The 16,904-nt window shown below is 36.8% G+C and overlaps 1 protein-coding gene across 2 annotated transcripts in view; it reads right to left on the bottom strand.

Annotated features, from left to right (window-relative positions):
- Positions 1 to 2,700: 2,700 nt before the first annotated feature.
- c23h8orf34 (chromosome 23 C8orf34 homolog) overlaps positions 2,701 to 16,904 on the bottom strand; it is a 103,340-nt gene continuing 89,136 nt past the window's right edge. The window contains exons 12-15 of one of the 2 annotated variants that reach the window (XM_051881492.1): positions 11,526 to 11,998; positions 9,881 to 9,977; positions 4,509 to 4,556; positions 2,701 to 3,732 (exon numbers count right to left, since the gene is read on the bottom strand). In XM_051881492.1, the coding sequence (XP_051737452.1) occupies positions 3,725 to 3,732; positions 4,509 to 4,556; positions 9,881 to 9,977; positions 11,526 to 11,998 (626 nt within the window). In that variant the 3' untranslated portion in view covers positions 2,701 to 3,724. The remainder of the gene's footprint in view (positions 3,733 to 4,508; positions 4,557 to 9,880; positions 9,978 to 11,525; positions 11,999 to 16,904) is intronic. The other variant, XM_051881491.1, reaches the window with a different exon arrangement.

Here is a 16,904-nt window from a genome sequence, read left to right on the forward strand (position 1 = left end):
AAATTCCAATATATCAAAAAAATTAAAATAATTTATTAGTTTTTATTTATTTAACAATAAAATAATATTATAGAATAATAAAAAATAATAATAAATAATAAAATAAATTAATTAAAAGAGATATATAGATAGATAGATAGATAGATAGATAGATAGATAGATAGATCAAATCTGAAATCTGAAATATACCCCTATTTTTTTCACTCTTTTGTAATGGCAAGTTTGAGTCATGTTTCCATTCAACCACTTCCCGTCTTCCTGACTCCCATCGTGTATATATATCGGAATGAGATGGCGCACATACTAAAGTTAATGAAATCTTTAATTTTACACAGGAAACTGATGAACATTTGTTCATAGTGCTTTTACTGGAATTGCTCGTTTTGTAGCACTAGACCGAGACAAAACCCTTTGACTAACCACATCCTGTTTGAGAGTGGAGTGAGAAAAAGGGTTTGAGGTTTGGCAGGGTCTAAAGACCCCAGGAATCAGATGTTTGATCTGGGTGTGGCTGCTTTGAGTACATCTTATAGTCCACACACACACAAAAAAATCAAATCCGATGTTGATACTTATACTAATCCTTTGAGCCGCCAGCATATAATTTCCTGACCCCCATGTGTCACAAAAAAATATACTGTAGAATCCGCATGCAACATTTTAATGTACATTTATGGTGGATGGCATAAATCATAATTCTGAGCCAATTGTGCTTGTAAGTCACCATGATACAATGTAAAAAAAAAAAAAAAAAAAAAATTCAAATATCTAACATGATTTTCAGGAACGCACATAATGCATCTGTATGCAGCTTTTATATTACATTCATTATTTAAAGTCATGCATTAATAATTAATATGTTTGTAGATTTATTTATACTGTTGTCATATTTAGTAAGCTGCTGTCTTGTAATGTCAGGATGAGTTGGTTTCTATTAAATGATCAATTTGTTGATTGTTACCTTTGTTGCAAGTCTACCAGGTCTGTATAGTGTTTTAAAGTGATATGCAAATTTTTTTTTGTGATATTATTAGTAGCTAACAAGCACTTTTCTTTCAGTTTAAACCATTTAAAACCCTATAAATGAGGAACAACTTGCATAGAGTTCATGCAACTCAAATCTTACGTAATTGTTTCAAATATTGCAGATTTTAAGTTCAAGATGTTTTAAGTTAAACATTTAAGAATTCAACTCAAAAGAAGCCATGCAAACTGTTGCTTTTATTTTAAATCGTACAAACACTTAAGTGTAGAGACGTCTACTGTGGCAAAGGCATGCCATCACCAACACCAACTTGAAACACTTGAAGCATGAACCACAAAATGAGGGCTGGTGATTCCTCAGTAGCGTCAGCTTTGAAAACAACATTTGTCATGTTGATGGGGAAAATGTGAAGTGTAATCAACCGTAAGCGGGAAAAGATTTCCAGAGATTACAGTAAGTGTCAAACAAGTGCAGTTGTTTTGAAATATGTCACCATCGAGTCACATCTCAAACACAGTTGGGTCTAGGTTAAAATCCAATGAGATTTGAAGGAGATCTGGGTCTTTTCCACTGAAATTTATGGCCAAAAACAAAACAGATGGAGTCTGCCATATCTCACTCTGTGTGTGAGTGTGTGTGTGTGTGTAGTATCGTAACTACTGAGTGAATTTACCCCCGACTTTTTCTGGATTCATCAGAGACAAAGGCTGAAGAGGCTCTGAAGAATGCTTGACAGTACATTATCTTGCTTGCTACACCCCAACTCATGACATAATTAAATATATGCATATGAAATATTGATTTGAAGAGTATTTCTTAATCTTAGCTGTATATTATTTAAAGGATTAGTTCACTTTCAAATGAAAATTACCCCAAGCTTTACTCACCCTCACGCCATCCTAGGTGTATATGACTTTCTTCTTTCTAATGAACACAATCAGAGACATATTAATAAATATCCTGACGCATCCGAGCTTTATAATGGCAGTGAATGGGATCAACGAGTATGAGCTGAAGATAGAGCATCCATCCATCATAAACTTGAAGGTGAGTAAATCTTGGGGTAATTTTCATTTGAAATTGAACTAATCCTTTAAAGCTTCTGTTAAGAAAAAATTGTCTTTTACAATGTACAAAACAATCGGCCTTGTAGAAAGACAAACACTGTGACAATATTGCAGTAATATTAATACTTAAACCTTCTGAGGTCACAATCAATTACTAAAGGCCCATTCACACCAAAGACAATAACTATAATGACAACCATATAGTTAATAATCGCTCTAATTATATGAGAATAGAGAAGTCCACACCACAACTATTACAATAACAACACAGAAGAGCGTTAACATTGGAATCACTTTCAGAATTTTTTTTTTTCCAGCCAACAAATGATAAAAACATTGACAGGCAATCAGAACCCACCCAAGATTAAATAGCTCTCGCATTTAAAGCGGCAGACAACATAAATACAAAGTTCTGTCATGAAACTCTAGATGGCGCAGGCTAATATGTCCTAACTCAACCTGCTCGTAATCACATTGTTATCTATAGGGCACAGCTGACTGGTTCCTGCTGTATCAGTAGCCAATGAGCTTGCGTGCTTAACCTTCAAAATACTTGGGCAGCATTTGCTTAGCAGTGCAGCGCGCTTTCAGAAACCCTCCACCTTCCCCAGCTCCACCTGTATAGATCTGCTACAGGTAATTCATGTTCGCTATATTGCACAGCAGCAGCATGTCTTACTTACTCACAGCAGTGTGTCGTGTATGTATTGGCAGCAAGTCTCGTACTTGCTCTGCAGCAGCAGAAGCAGATCTATTCCGCCAAGACCAAACATATCAACGTTGTCATACTATTACCATGCCCAAGAGTTGTCATGACAGAACTGTGTTATAATAAAGAGAAAGTTATTTCACCCGTTGGTGTGGATGCTAGTTATCATTCTAGTTAACGTTCTTGGTGTGAATATACAGCGTTGCCATGAATGAAGATGACCGCTGGATGGCGAGACTGACCAATCAGAATTAAGTATTATTCTCTCTGGAGAACTTGATTTTGATTGGCCAATTGGGGACAAGTGTGAAAACCTTTACAAATGCAGACAAACTTTATACAAATCTTATTTTATTTTGCATTATACAAGGATATAACAGGTGTAACAGGCTACATATATTTCTGTGGGTATAAAAGTCAAAGTAAGTTCATTAGAAATGTGTCCTCTCCAGTTGTAGACACACAATGCTGTTGGGAATGAGAGAGTGTCATGCTGAGGTCAGCAGGGGCAGTGCTGTGCATGTCCAACATTATACATACAGGAACATTTGTAACATTCAAATTCTCTGCTAATGCCATAAAATGCCCACTTTTGTTGATTTTTATTGAAAAGGCTTATCAAAAATCCCTTTATCAACCTTTGATTTGGCACATAATGTGATAAATTGTGTTTAGTTATGCAAGGCAGCAATAAATACTTTTATGAACAGACAAGAAGCATGCTAACAGACAAAAAAGTTCAAGTGCAGGCTTATCTTATTCTGATAAACACATTACATTCTAGAATTTCAAATGGTTGTAACATTTTTATTTCTAAGAAATATTGGCCTCTGTGGAAAAAGTACACAATCTTTCCTCTGGTCAAAATTAAAAAAATAAGTGTCTTTTGCTGACTCACAATATTCGAATGCCCCTTTAAATTGCATAAATGTTTGATTGGGTCTGTGTCCTCCATACACACCGTTACAAGCCTGTAGAAAGCAAAGACAAAAACATCAGTTGCCTGGAGACTGATGTCAGTTCCACATGACCACTAATAAGCATAACAACCTTGGTAATTACCATAAAAACAGCCTTTAATATTTGAACATGTCAAAGATAAATGTGAGAATGGAAAAATGAGCTGATCCATGTCATGCTGCATATTCACGGGCGTGTGTGGATGAGGTCAGAGGAATCGGCACCCAGCTTTGGGTCGGTTAGCCCCGTTCCACCACAAAGCTGACATGTGACTGTACAGGCTTGTCTGCCCTCTCCAACTGTAAAACCTCGGCTGGGCACGAGGAGTCAAACCACAGAGGAGACACTTTCGTCATTACCGTGACTCTCAACTGCCACATGCTCGAGTGGCACCCAGCTAAGTCAACAGAAAAGACCATTGGACAGTCTCTTTCCAAAACACTGGGACCTCATGCAGTCTCAGACTCTAGAGACCTGTTATAAAAGTGATATCACAGTGTATTCTGGGTGATATATATCTAGCAAATGCATAAGCGAGGGTTGAGCCACTCTTTGGTTGCGAAGGAATGCTAAATACCATAACATCATCATATAGACAAGCTAGTATCTATATTTAACTGAATATTTCTAACTCTTTATTGTCTTTGGAGTATGCATATTGCAAGAGTACGATCTAAATTTTCAGACGTTTGTCAGAGGCTAAGATTCATAAGATTCACAAGATTCACTCAAAGGCAATTAGTTGGCTGTCTGTGAGGGTGATGGACTGATGTGTTGGAATGCTTACCTGAGAACACCGATCTCTTGCTGGCATCCCTCACTCCACTTGGATTACCTAAAAAGAGCCAAAATGTTAGAAAATGGTTTCATGCTGAGCATTTGCAAACATATAATCCAATATAACACAATGAGACATCAGCATTTGAACCTCAAAACCCTAAAACACAGACAAAAAGCAGCAAAAAGAGTCACAAAAGTGAGTTTTGTTGTTTTTGAATATGTTTACTGTCATTTTTCCACCAGCATTTGTCATTGATAATATATTATTTTATTCACAATTATTTGCTAATAAACAATGACGATAATGCAGTCATGTTTTCCATAAGTACACAACTTATGCCCCAGACTTTTGAACAGTAGTGTAAGCTAAACCATAATTTTCAAATGAAATTTGTGAACTTTTTCTACATTGATTTTGGCGGGAAAACAGAAGAAAAATGGTAAAACAGATTAAAAATGGTAAAATGTGCTAAATTGATCTAGGCATACCCAAAGACTTTAGATGTATAAAGATGGTGTACTCATATTACCGTAAGTGGGGGAAAGTACAAAGCGCAAAATGGTGGAATAAGTCCTGCCTTCTAAATAAAAGAGCCAATGGCCAATTGACCCTTCGCCGGGAGTTTGATTGACAGGCGATTTAACCAATCATAACGCCGCATCCGCCGTTATGTCCGACAAAGCATTCAGGGGAGTTAGTAGATTAACGTCGGTGGACTTAAACTTGAAAAATGGTGTGTAATAACGTCTTTCTGCGGTTAAAACAAAATTCATTCTGATGTTCATTCATGTTTATTTGATGTTATAAATGAACTAGTAGGAAGAGATTATTGGTTCACAAGCTGCTTGAACTGATGCGCTACAGCGATCTGTCACGACACATTAAAGAGCCACAAAAACGTTATTTATTTAAATTTCTTTAAAAATTACAAAATTTGAAATTTGAGACTTTATTTCATATCAAAAGTAACCTGCTTCTGTCTCATCTGTTGGGCTTATCGGACATAGCAACAGTAACTAAAGGGAACGCTCAATTGGTAAAGTCATTGCATCACTGTCAGTATTCTGAGATGCGCACTTATGACTGCATATGCGCATTGGCTGGCCCAGCCTGAAAAAAAAAATGTTTTTTAGTCATGATTTCTGAAACAAAATTGTTGTCAGATTTCAAATATGGTGGTTTCAAATATGAAGTTTAATCATAAGCCTGGTGAACAGCTTTGGAGATTTTGATGTTTCCCCATTCAAAGAGATAGAAGCTGTATTTGCATGACTGAAATAGCTGCCCAAGAGGCGTTTCAAAGAAGGCCGCCAAGTGAAATGACTTGCCATACAGGGACTTTGGCATACTATACTTGTATAGGCAAGTGAAAACTTCCAAATAAAACAAAATATATATTAAAGGGTTAGTTCACCCAAAAATGAAAATTCTGTCATCATTTACGCACCCTCACGTTGTTCCAATCTCGTAATGCTTTCGCTCATCTTCGAAACACAAATGAAGATTTTTTAAAGAAATCCCAGAGATTTCTGTTCCTCCATTGACAGCCTATGCAACTAGCACTTTGGCACTTCAAAAAGTTGATAAAGAGATCGCAAAACTAATCCATATGAATTTATATGATGAACAGATTTAATTTAGGCTTTTATTCACATATAAACATTCATCAACACAAAATCAGTTAAACGGAAGCTCAAACATACTTGCTTGACGTGCGAGAACCAATGAGGTTCATTCTTGTGTGTTACGAAGCACGTTTGAGCTTACACAAGAGGATTGTTTTCGCGCGTCAAGCAAGTTTGGTTGAGCTTCTGTTTATGTTTGCTAGTCAATGTTTATATGTGAATAAAAGCCTAAATTCAATCATATACAGAGATCGTGTCTCTTCAGAAAAATTGGACTAAACCGTTCAATTTATAAGGATTAGTTTTACGATCTCTTCATGAACTTTTTGAAGTCTTAAAGTGGGTAGACTGTCAATGGAGGGACAGAAAGCTCTCATTAAAAAATATTTTTATTTGTGTTCCGAAGATGAATGAAAGTCTTACGGGTTTGGAACAACATGAGGGTGAGAAAATGATTTCAAAATTTTCATTTTTGGGTGAACTAACCCTTTAAATGAATACAAAAAAGGAAGAGGTTGTGGATAACAACCATGCTTCCTTTCCACATGTTTCTACACATAGATTCAGTGTGGGCCTGCTGATCAGTCACAGTAAAATATGTAAACATTTTACTACTAAAATCAAACTTCTAAAATATTAAATTTGAGAAACCAGACTCTCTAATGATCATGAGCCAGAGTATCAGTTCCAATTAGGAAATGGAGCCGTTATGTTAAAGGCATGAAATTCAAAAGGAATGGTGCATTGACTTAAATGTTTTAAGGGTTAGTGGTTACCCTATTGTGGGTGTTTCTGCAATAACAGGAAATTGTTATGGATCTTGTTCTTTGCCATGCACTTGATGCCTATTCAGAAACCTTTGTTGGCACAGGCTAAACTCCAAAAGACAGTGTCAACAGTCACTGTGGCAGCCAATCAGCAAATGTTACAAATGCCAAGTGGTATTTTGTCACGTACTGTGGTTGGCAATGCCAGGCGTTTTCAATAACAGACTGTGCCTCATGTTCCTTTAAATAACTAGGCTGGCATGACAGTTCCAGCAAGCATGCCTGTAGAGACTGTTAGCACAATATACTTATTTTATACAAGATATGTTTTTGGCAAAAAGGAGCTGCCTGTCATGTGTTGGATTGGATTGTTTGTACAATGTTTTGCTTGTCTAGAAATCTTTGGACGTTTCTCTGGCAGTGTGATTTTATGTTCTAAATATATGTGGAAATCATTTGTTTACCAAAGAAATATTATACCAGCTCCACAACAAATATTTGTCTAAAAGTGCTTTCGAGTTTAAGTGGAAAAGATACAGAATCCACAGTAACATTTTCTCAGAAACTGCATTCATTCTTAGCATTTTGTTTTGCACTTATTATGAAAAAGCACATTAAGTAACAGACAATTTTCCTCATCCTGATAAAGATCACAATCATTCTTGCATAATCCATGAACTCAAAGACGCTCTCTCAGGGCTGGAGCTTTGATATGCTACAATATTGAGGTCATTAACAGACTAATGGCTCATGAGGGACACAGAGATTCTGGCCATGTCACGTTCAGAGAGTGAAAAATGAGGCTAGTGGTATTTATTAGCGATGACGGACTGTGATTTGGACAAATAATAATCCTCTAATGATTCCAAACATGCTTAAATCTTTCAGACATCAACTGGAATGGAGATCTAAGATATGTTCATGAAACCATATCAACATAATTAAAGTGTCCAATGTTTTTCAACCGCCGAGCCACACATGCTGCAGTCGTGCGTATATGGAGACTTTGAGACAGAGAAACCAAAAAAGTACTATTTGGAAGTGGCTCCCTCAACCTGACTCATTTATTTCCAAGGGACGAGAGCTCAGATATCGTCATTAATAGGCCTCTACAGAGTCTTAGACTTGCCAATCCATAAACGGCACTGTAAAGAGATTTTCACTATATTCATAAGCAGTGTTGGGGGTAACGCAAGTAACACGAGTTATATAATAAGATTACTTTCTTCAAGTAACTAGTAAAGTAACAAATTACTTTGTTACAAGTTACTTTGTTTTGCCATTTATTGACTGATACCCGTGTAAAATTGATGGTTATTGTAATTCTAGACTGAATAAGAGCAGTCATTTACTCAGCTCACTTGCACAAAAACAGATTCGGTATTTTTTAAAATGAATAAAACAGTGAAATGCAAACTCAGAATATTACGCAAACCTGCAATAATATGTTAAATTGCACATTTATGTATTTAATCTCAATTTATTAACCAATGTCTTTGCTGCTGACCTTCGATGATCCAGTTCAACCATTCTAATAAACAAGATTTTTCTTTTCTTTTCTTTTTTTTTTATTGCTGAAGTAAGAGTGTTGAACATTTGTCTCCTGCATCCTATTCTTCTTAAATCTAGAATGGCAGCTCAGCTGGAAGGTTTGTTTGAGCTGCACCTTTAACTGTACAGGCTTGATTTTGCATTTCATTCAGCCTGAGGCTTATTCATTTCACTTTTGTTGTGAAAGGCCTTTACATTTGCCAAAAATAGAACTTTAATTTTTCCGTTATTAAAAAACAAACAAGCAAGCCAAGCCCAGATGAGAAAAAGCAACGCAAAATTAACGTAACACGTTACTTTCCATAAAAAAAATAGTAACACTTTACAATAAGGTTCATTAGGTAAACATTAGTTAATGTATTAACTATCATGAACTAACCATGAGCAATACATTTGATATTTGTATTTACTAAGCTATTTACTAATCTTCGTTAACGTTAGTTAATGAAAATACAGTTGTTCATTGCTTTGTTCATGTTAGTTCACAGTGCATTAACTAATGTTAACAAGATTTTAATAATGTATTAGTAAATGTTGAAATTAACATGAACAAAGATTAATAAATGCTGTATAAGTGCAGTTCATTATTAGTTCATGTTAACTAATGTAGTTAACTAATGAACCTTATTGTAAAGTGTAACCAAAAAAAATAAACTAAGTAACGCAATTAGTTACTTTTTAGGGAGTAAAGCAAATTTGGTAATGCATTAATTTTAAAAGTAACTTTTACCCAACACTGTTAATAAGAATTACTATATAATTAAACTAACAAAAATATTATGACACTTAGATTGTTGTTTTTTTTGTTGAATATGAAACAGGACACTTGTTCAGTAAGAATGAATTGCACTTGCTGATGGCACTGTTTAGTTGTGTTGTTTATTTACACCAAAAACGAAAATATAATTAACGATAAAGTTTTAATAATCTTCAATTCTATGAGAATAGGGAAGTCCACACCACAACAATAATGACACAGAAAAACGATAACACTGGAATCACTTTTTTTTCTAGCTGATGAATGATAAAAACATGACCAATTACTGTAGAATCCACAAAAGTTTGCCCATTTAAAGCTTATAATAAACAGAATGTTATTGTGTGTTTGTGTGAACGCTAATATAGTTATTGTTATAGTTATCCTTCTTGGTGTGAATGGGGCTTTATGCAAATCAGGTAACAGCATAAACATGTCCACAAAATCTATGTATAATGAGTCTGATTTATACAGAAAAGAAGCGTATTTGTGCTGTCTTTTTTCCTGCATTTAGGGACTGGTTAAAAACTGAATAGTGGGATCTGGGATGTTCATAAATAGGACACAGGTTTTGTTTTTGAGCTAAAATACATAAAAGTGGCTTAGTGAATTTGCCCCTCAAATCATTATGCTATGACAGTCATTAAATGGGACGGGGTCAGATTTTGTAATACTCACACTTGTCCTGCTCAGGTGGTTCCAGACAGTCACTCTCTGTGTCACTAGGGATGCGCCAGGGCTTCCTGACCGCCTGCAACTGCTGGTAAAACTCATCCTAGTAACACATATGATAGAACCAGAGATATAAATCATAATGACAAATTGATTTGATATTTTGTTATCCAATGCAAATAAATTAAGTGTAAATTTAATTGTCCAAATACTGTATGTCCAAATGCTTATAGGGCTTTGCGGGGGAAAAAAAAAAAAAAGAATATTTAAACCAGCTCAAGCTAAATGGTGAGGTGGGTCTTTTGGCTGGTTTAAAAGGGGTTTTGAGTATATATAGCCTTACAGCTAACACACATCAACTAAATACCACAAAACTCCAATTTTGATTTCATAGGGTCTTAAAGGACATCATTTCCAGAAGTGTATTAATGTATCAGTGAAAACTGCTGTTCTGCACAGGCAGAAAGGTGGCAATTGAAAAGCAATGTGAACTGGAAACCCAAGACATAGAGAGCTGGTGAATGTGAATGTCAGGCCCATTCGTTCTACAGATGTTTTTATTTTCTTTTGAAATAAGTACACCTCTGGGTCGAATCCTCTGAGCCAACCTCTAATAAATAAATTGCCCCCTGTTCCCTTTTAAAGACTTTTATGTCTTCTTATTTTTCAGCATTAAAGGTATCACTGGTAGAGGCCAGACAGGAAGCGCTCATAGATCTACGCCGCATTTAAATGCTAAATCGCTTATAGGAAAACAGAAAAGAAGGACAAATCATCTGACATCTTTTCCTGTGGATCCCATTCTGAATTGAATGAGATGTACAGGTGCATATTTCTTTTTCTTATTCAGGAGTTAAACTACTATAACAGCTGTGGGACCAGGTGGGTGGAATCAGAGCATGATCAGCGCATTTATGTTTTCATAATCTCATCAGTCATAAGAATATGAGCTAACAATATGATTCCTGTTTGTGGCTATTAAAGACTTTAAAAGGAGCTTTGGATTTATTAACAAGCCCTAAGACCAAAAAATAAAAGAGAAAGAAAGCGGAAACCCGGAAATGCCAGACTCCCTTCTTTTTTCATTCCAAGAGTAGTCATCTGTAAATCTGTCCTTTAGTTTCCAGTGGATCCTCTTATATTGTATTGCTTAATCTCAATTGAGCATAAGATGAATAGGCCATATTTAGTCATGGACAATAGAATATAAGACATTCTACAGCTTTTACAAACTAACCAGTACAATAACAGTGAGCGTGTGGGTGTGATTCTGAACCCACTGACCTGAGGTTTACAGGGTTACCACATGTAGAGCTTTAAATTTTCTCAAATTTATTCAGCTATCCAAATTTACTTCTGAGAGTAAAAAAAATGCCTTTAGACTTTGTGTGAATAGAATTGACGTGTGTGTGTGCCTACGTTATGGGGACAAAATGTCAAATGGACAAAATGGACATTTTTTGTTTCCTATGAGAAAAACAGCTTATAAATCATACTAAGTGATATTTTTTGAAAATGTAAAAATGCAGAAAGTTCTCTGTGATGGGTAGGTTTGGGGTTTGGGGATAGAATATACAGTTTGTACAGTATAAAAATCATTATATCTATGAAAAGTCCCTATAAAACATGAAAACCCAATGTGTGTGTGTACCTCTGTCAGTGTGCTCCATAGACCTCCATATAAATCTGTAGTGCTCAGGCCTGGCGGTGTGAGGATTGGTCTGGTTATCTGTCCTGTCGGCGTGACAGGTCTGCTTCTAGAGCGACCATACAAGCGTTCTGTGTTTCCGTGGCTTCCGGCAGTAAATGAGCGCATCATGAGACTATTGGGGGTCAAAGGTCTGCTGGTCGTCCGTGCTCCACTAGGGGTCTGGGCACGGCTGCTGGGGTTGCTGGGAGATGTCCGGCCCGTGACTAGGCTTGTGGGCTTAGTGTTGTGAAGGGGCAGGCCTGTGGTCTTTGTGGAAAGGCTGCTGGGAGACTGTGGTCTGGACGTCTGTCCGAGCACAGGCAGAGTGTTGGTGGTGTGGAAGAGGGGGGTTAAAAGCAAACTCCTATGAGGACTGTTTGGACTTCGGTTCAGCTTCCCTTGCTCTGCCAGCTTGGCCAAGTCCTTCTCCACCTCTGAAGAAATCAAGACAATAAAAACTAACAATTACCAACTAGGGGACAATAATAGTCTTGGCTCGTAAACATTTTGGTAATAGGTTATATGGGACATGACTAAATGCATAAACTGAGATTAGTCAAGTCAACTTTATTTATATAGCGCTTTATACAATACAGATAGTTTCAAAGCAGCAGTTTGTGAGAAAAAAAGGATTTACTAATTCATTTGAGACACTGCACATATGCCTGGACTTAATGTTATATTGTATATACACCAATCAGGCATGACATTATGACCACCTTACTAATATTGTGTTGTTCTCCCTTTTGCTGCCAAAACAGCCCTGACCCATCGAAGCATGGACTCCACTAGACCTCTGAAGGTGTGCTGTGGTATCTGGCACCAAGATGTTAGCAGCAGATCCTTTAAGTCCTGTAAGTTTCGAGGTGGAGCCTCCATGGATCGGACTTGTTTGTTCAGCACATTGGATTGAAATCTGGGGAATTTGGAGGCCAAGTCAACACCTCAAACTTGTTGTTGTGCTCCTCAAACCATCCCTGAACCATTTTTGCTTTGTGGCAGGGCGCATTATCCTGCTGAAAGAGGCCACAGCCACCAGGGAATACCGTTTCCATGAAGGGGTGTACAAGGTCTGCAACAATGCTTAGGTAGGTGGTACGTGTCAAAGTAACATCCACATGGATGGCAGGACCCAAGGTTTCCCAGCAGAAGCATCACAGTGCCTCTGCCGGCTTGCCTTCTTCCCATAGTGCATCCTGATGCCATGTGTTCCCCAGGTAAGCGACGCACACGCACCCGGCCATCCACGTGATGTAAAAGAAAACGTGATTCATCAGACCAGACCACCTTCTTCCATTGCTCCGTGGTCCAGTTCTGATGTTCACTGTTGGCGCTTTCGATGGTGGACAGGGTTCAGCATGGGCACTCTGACTGGTCTGCAGCTATGCAGCCCCATACGCAACAAACTGTGATGCACTGTGTGTTCTGACACCTTTCTATCAGAACCAGCATTAACTTCTTGAGCAATCTGAGCTACAGTAGCTCGTCTGTTGGATCGGACCACACGGGCCAGCCTTCACGTCCCCACGTGCATCATTGAGCCTTGGTCGCCCATGACCCTGTCGCCGTTTCACCACTGTTCCTTCCTTGGACCACTTTTGATAGATACTGACCACTGCAGACCAGGAACACCCCACAAGAGCTGCAGTTTTGGAGACCCAGTCATCTAGCCATCACAATTTGTCCCTTGTCAAACTCGCTCAAATCCTTTACGCTTTCCCAATTTTTCCTGCTTCTAACACATCAACTTTGAGGACAAAATGTTCACTTGCTGCCTAATATATCCCACCCACAGGTGCTGTGATGAAGAGATAGTCAGTGTTATTCACTTTACCTGTCAGTGGTCATAATGTTATGCCCAATTGGTGTATATATACAGTATTTATAATGAACTGATTCAGTAAAATTAAAACCTGCATATGAAGAGAGTGGACATTTTAGCCGAGCATGTTTTACTTTTACCTTTAATCGCTTAGCTGTAAGAGATACATGTAAAATAATTTGTGAAAAAGTTTTCAGTAGTTATTCCCCAACACTTTTTTACATTCATTTGTCAGAGTGTTTTCTGATTCAAATACACATGAACAGCGTATTGACAGAGAACTGACTAACCACTCATAGATTCCCATTAACAAACCACCAAAACAATTTCCTGAAGTTTTGCCGAGGTCTTTTAACAGTCATGGCAGCAGTATTAACTGTCAGCTGTAAAGTGTAAATTGGATGGCATGTTTACTTTGTAAGAGTACAAGAGCGATTTAATATGGCCTGCTTCATGTCAATATATTTGTTTGCTTGGTAGCAAGTCAAATATTTTTGTTTATGAAAGTCTGTTGCACATTTTCAGATGGAACATCTGGACACATCAACCATTTTTCAGTCTGTGAGGAATTGAGGATTCTGAGGAAACAACATGTGACATATTATAAATAGTATGTACAAGTTTGATATGTGTTTCAGAAACCTTGACTACCTAAATTGTAAGCAAACAGTTCTTTCTTCCAAAGAAACATCATGATAGTTTTCCACTCTGAAATATGAAACACATGTCTGTTGTCCAGATAACTAATGTACAATGTATCTAAATGCACAATGCTGTGTCTATGTCATTTTGGCTAACACAGCTCTTGTAATAATTCCCTTTACGGAAACTATTCCAGATTGTTGTGATATATGATATAGCTAATTGTGTGAATGGATAATTAGATTGTTTTGTCTGTAGTCAGTCATAAGTAATTACACCCCCCTGTCGTCCCATTTAAACAGGATACAGGAACTTGTTCTTGCAATTTCTCACCTAAACACATATGTGATGGAAAGGATTTGTTGTGAAAATATTACACAGACATAAATCATTTATGATGATGGCAAACCAATCCAAATAAAGACAATGAAAACAAAATGAATGAAAAATGTCTTTGTGTATTACTGTTTAAACTTTCCCACATGATATTTATAAGAGTACGCAGTTGAGCTTATGGGTCCTAATGAGTCGATGCTGGTGGCTGAGAACATAGGAGCCACAGTTATGTTCACTGTAAACATGATACACACATTTTTTCCATACTACGGAAGTCAATGGGGCCCATCAACTGTTTGGTTACCCATATTCGTCAAAATATCTTCTTTTGTGTTCAGCAGAAGAAAGAAATTCATACAGGTTTGGAACAACTTGAGGGTGGGTAAATGATGACAGAATTTTCAGTTTTGGGTGAACTATAACTATGTTATGAAGCGACGAGAATACTTTTTGCACGCCAAAAAACAAAACAAAATAATGACTTTATTCAACAATATCTAGTGATAGGCGATTTCAAAACACTGCTTCATGAAGCTTCGAAGCTTTATGAATCTTTTGTTTCGAATCAATGGATCGGAGCATGTATTAAACTGCCAAAGTCACATGAACCATTGAAATTTCGAAACGTTTCGAAAAACTTATGACATAACAAAGCCTCGTTTACTTAAATCTTGTGACTTTGTCAGTTTGATACATGCTCCGAACCACTGATTCAAAACAAAAGTTTCGTTAAAGCTTCTATACCTATTGGTTGCATTTTATATATAGCCTTTAATTATTGATTGTGTCATCCATTTACTGACAAAATTGTTTTATTATTTAGCACTATTTATTATATTCATTGAAGCTAGTGATGAAGGAAAGTTAGCATATATAGTGAACTAAAAAAGTAGTCACGGAGGAGGAGGGATGACTTTAGAGAGTTAACAAGAAGCAGCACATCTAATCTATTATAAACAGCTCTTGATCAAAAAAAGCAAATGCGCTTCCCACAAGGCTACAATCCGCAAGCACGCAAACCCATCATTTAGAACATATGCAACCTTTTTGATTCCCGACTCTTTCTCCCTACATATCTACAGTGTTCACATCTCACAGAGGAAGAGAGAGAGAGAGATCTGAGGAATTCCAGCTAGCTGAAAGTGATGCTTTATTTATCCAAAAGTGGCGGAAAACATTTCTCTGCCATTAAAAAACAGCCAATAATGTTGTCCTTTGAGCACAAGTCAAATATCAAGCTTTTAAATTCCTAAAACAAAACAAAGCAGCCTGATCGTAAATTAAAAAGAAGTCTGAGGATTAAGTTGACCACATAACTGAGGTAATAATGAGATAAAAGAAGAAGCCTGGCTTTCAACACAGAGAACATTAACAGCTAATAAAAGCATGAAAGGGGTAAATTAGGTTGTTGAATGAGCCTAATGCTTGGCCTTATGGGGATGGCTCTGTTCAGATATAACTCAACAGACAAATAGCTTCAAATCAACGCCATCTGAGAGCAGGGGCGACTTCTCCCACAAAGTGATGTCAGAATAAGTTTCCTCTGACTCAGTCACGAAATAACAAGCACACTTGAAATTAATAGATAAACACTTCCCACACACACACTCAAGTAGCCCTATTTGTTTACAATGAGAAACGTGAGATTAATCCTTTTATTTGTTATAACCAGAAGTAATTAAAAATAATTGGTGTGGCATTATATATGAGCAATATCACACGAGTTGCCATGCGACATGGCTGTATATCAGTATGGCTGTGATTCGGCCATAGGCACAAGGAGCAGAGTGCCTAAAAAAACCCTTAGCTGTTATAAATTCACTGTAAACCATGGCTTCATGGGGCTTATTGCATTTAGAAAATGGTTATCACACAATACAAATATTAAATCCAAAAAAAATTTATCAATGTAGAAACGTTGGGTGAAGCGGTCATAGCCATGTTTTATCTTGAATAAAACACAGCTACTGACCAATTAGAATCAAGGACTGGAACTAACCATTTAACCATTTATATAAACCCATTTGAATGTCCTCTGAGGAAAGAGATCTTTGTATTTGTCACTTTTACAGTTAAGGGAATTTTCCATAACAGCGCTAAAACAATGTCCTTTTTTTTTTTTTTTACAAAAGCCCCTTTCAATTCAAAAGTCTCTTGCGACTGACTCATTCACTTGTAAAGTTTGCCGCCATCTAATGGCGTATTAATGTAACTTTCATTCAATCCATATTACGCACTAATGGATACCAAATATAACATTATTTATATAAAATAATATTTATTGAACAACAATATTTAAATTAACAACAACAGCTATTATAAATGACAATAGGAAATAAACACAATTGTACAATTCAGTCAAACGTACAAAAGCAGTGCTCTACAGAATGTATAAATATAGCCTTAATATCAAAATATTAAATTTAACATAGCCCAATTTGATTTGCTCAGGAACAAGTAGATTAATAAAACCAAAGATTGCCCATTTTATGCACCCAAAATGATTTATATCACATGTTTAAAAGTGCAATGTGTAAAAT

Source organism: Ctenopharyngodon idella, chromosome 23 (assembly GCF_019924925.1).
Source record: "Ctenopharyngodon idella isolate HZGC_01 chromosome 23, HZGC01, whole genome shotgun sequence".
NCBI lineage: Eukaryota > Metazoa > Chordata > Actinopteri > Cypriniformes > Xenocyprididae > Ctenopharyngodon > Ctenopharyngodon idella.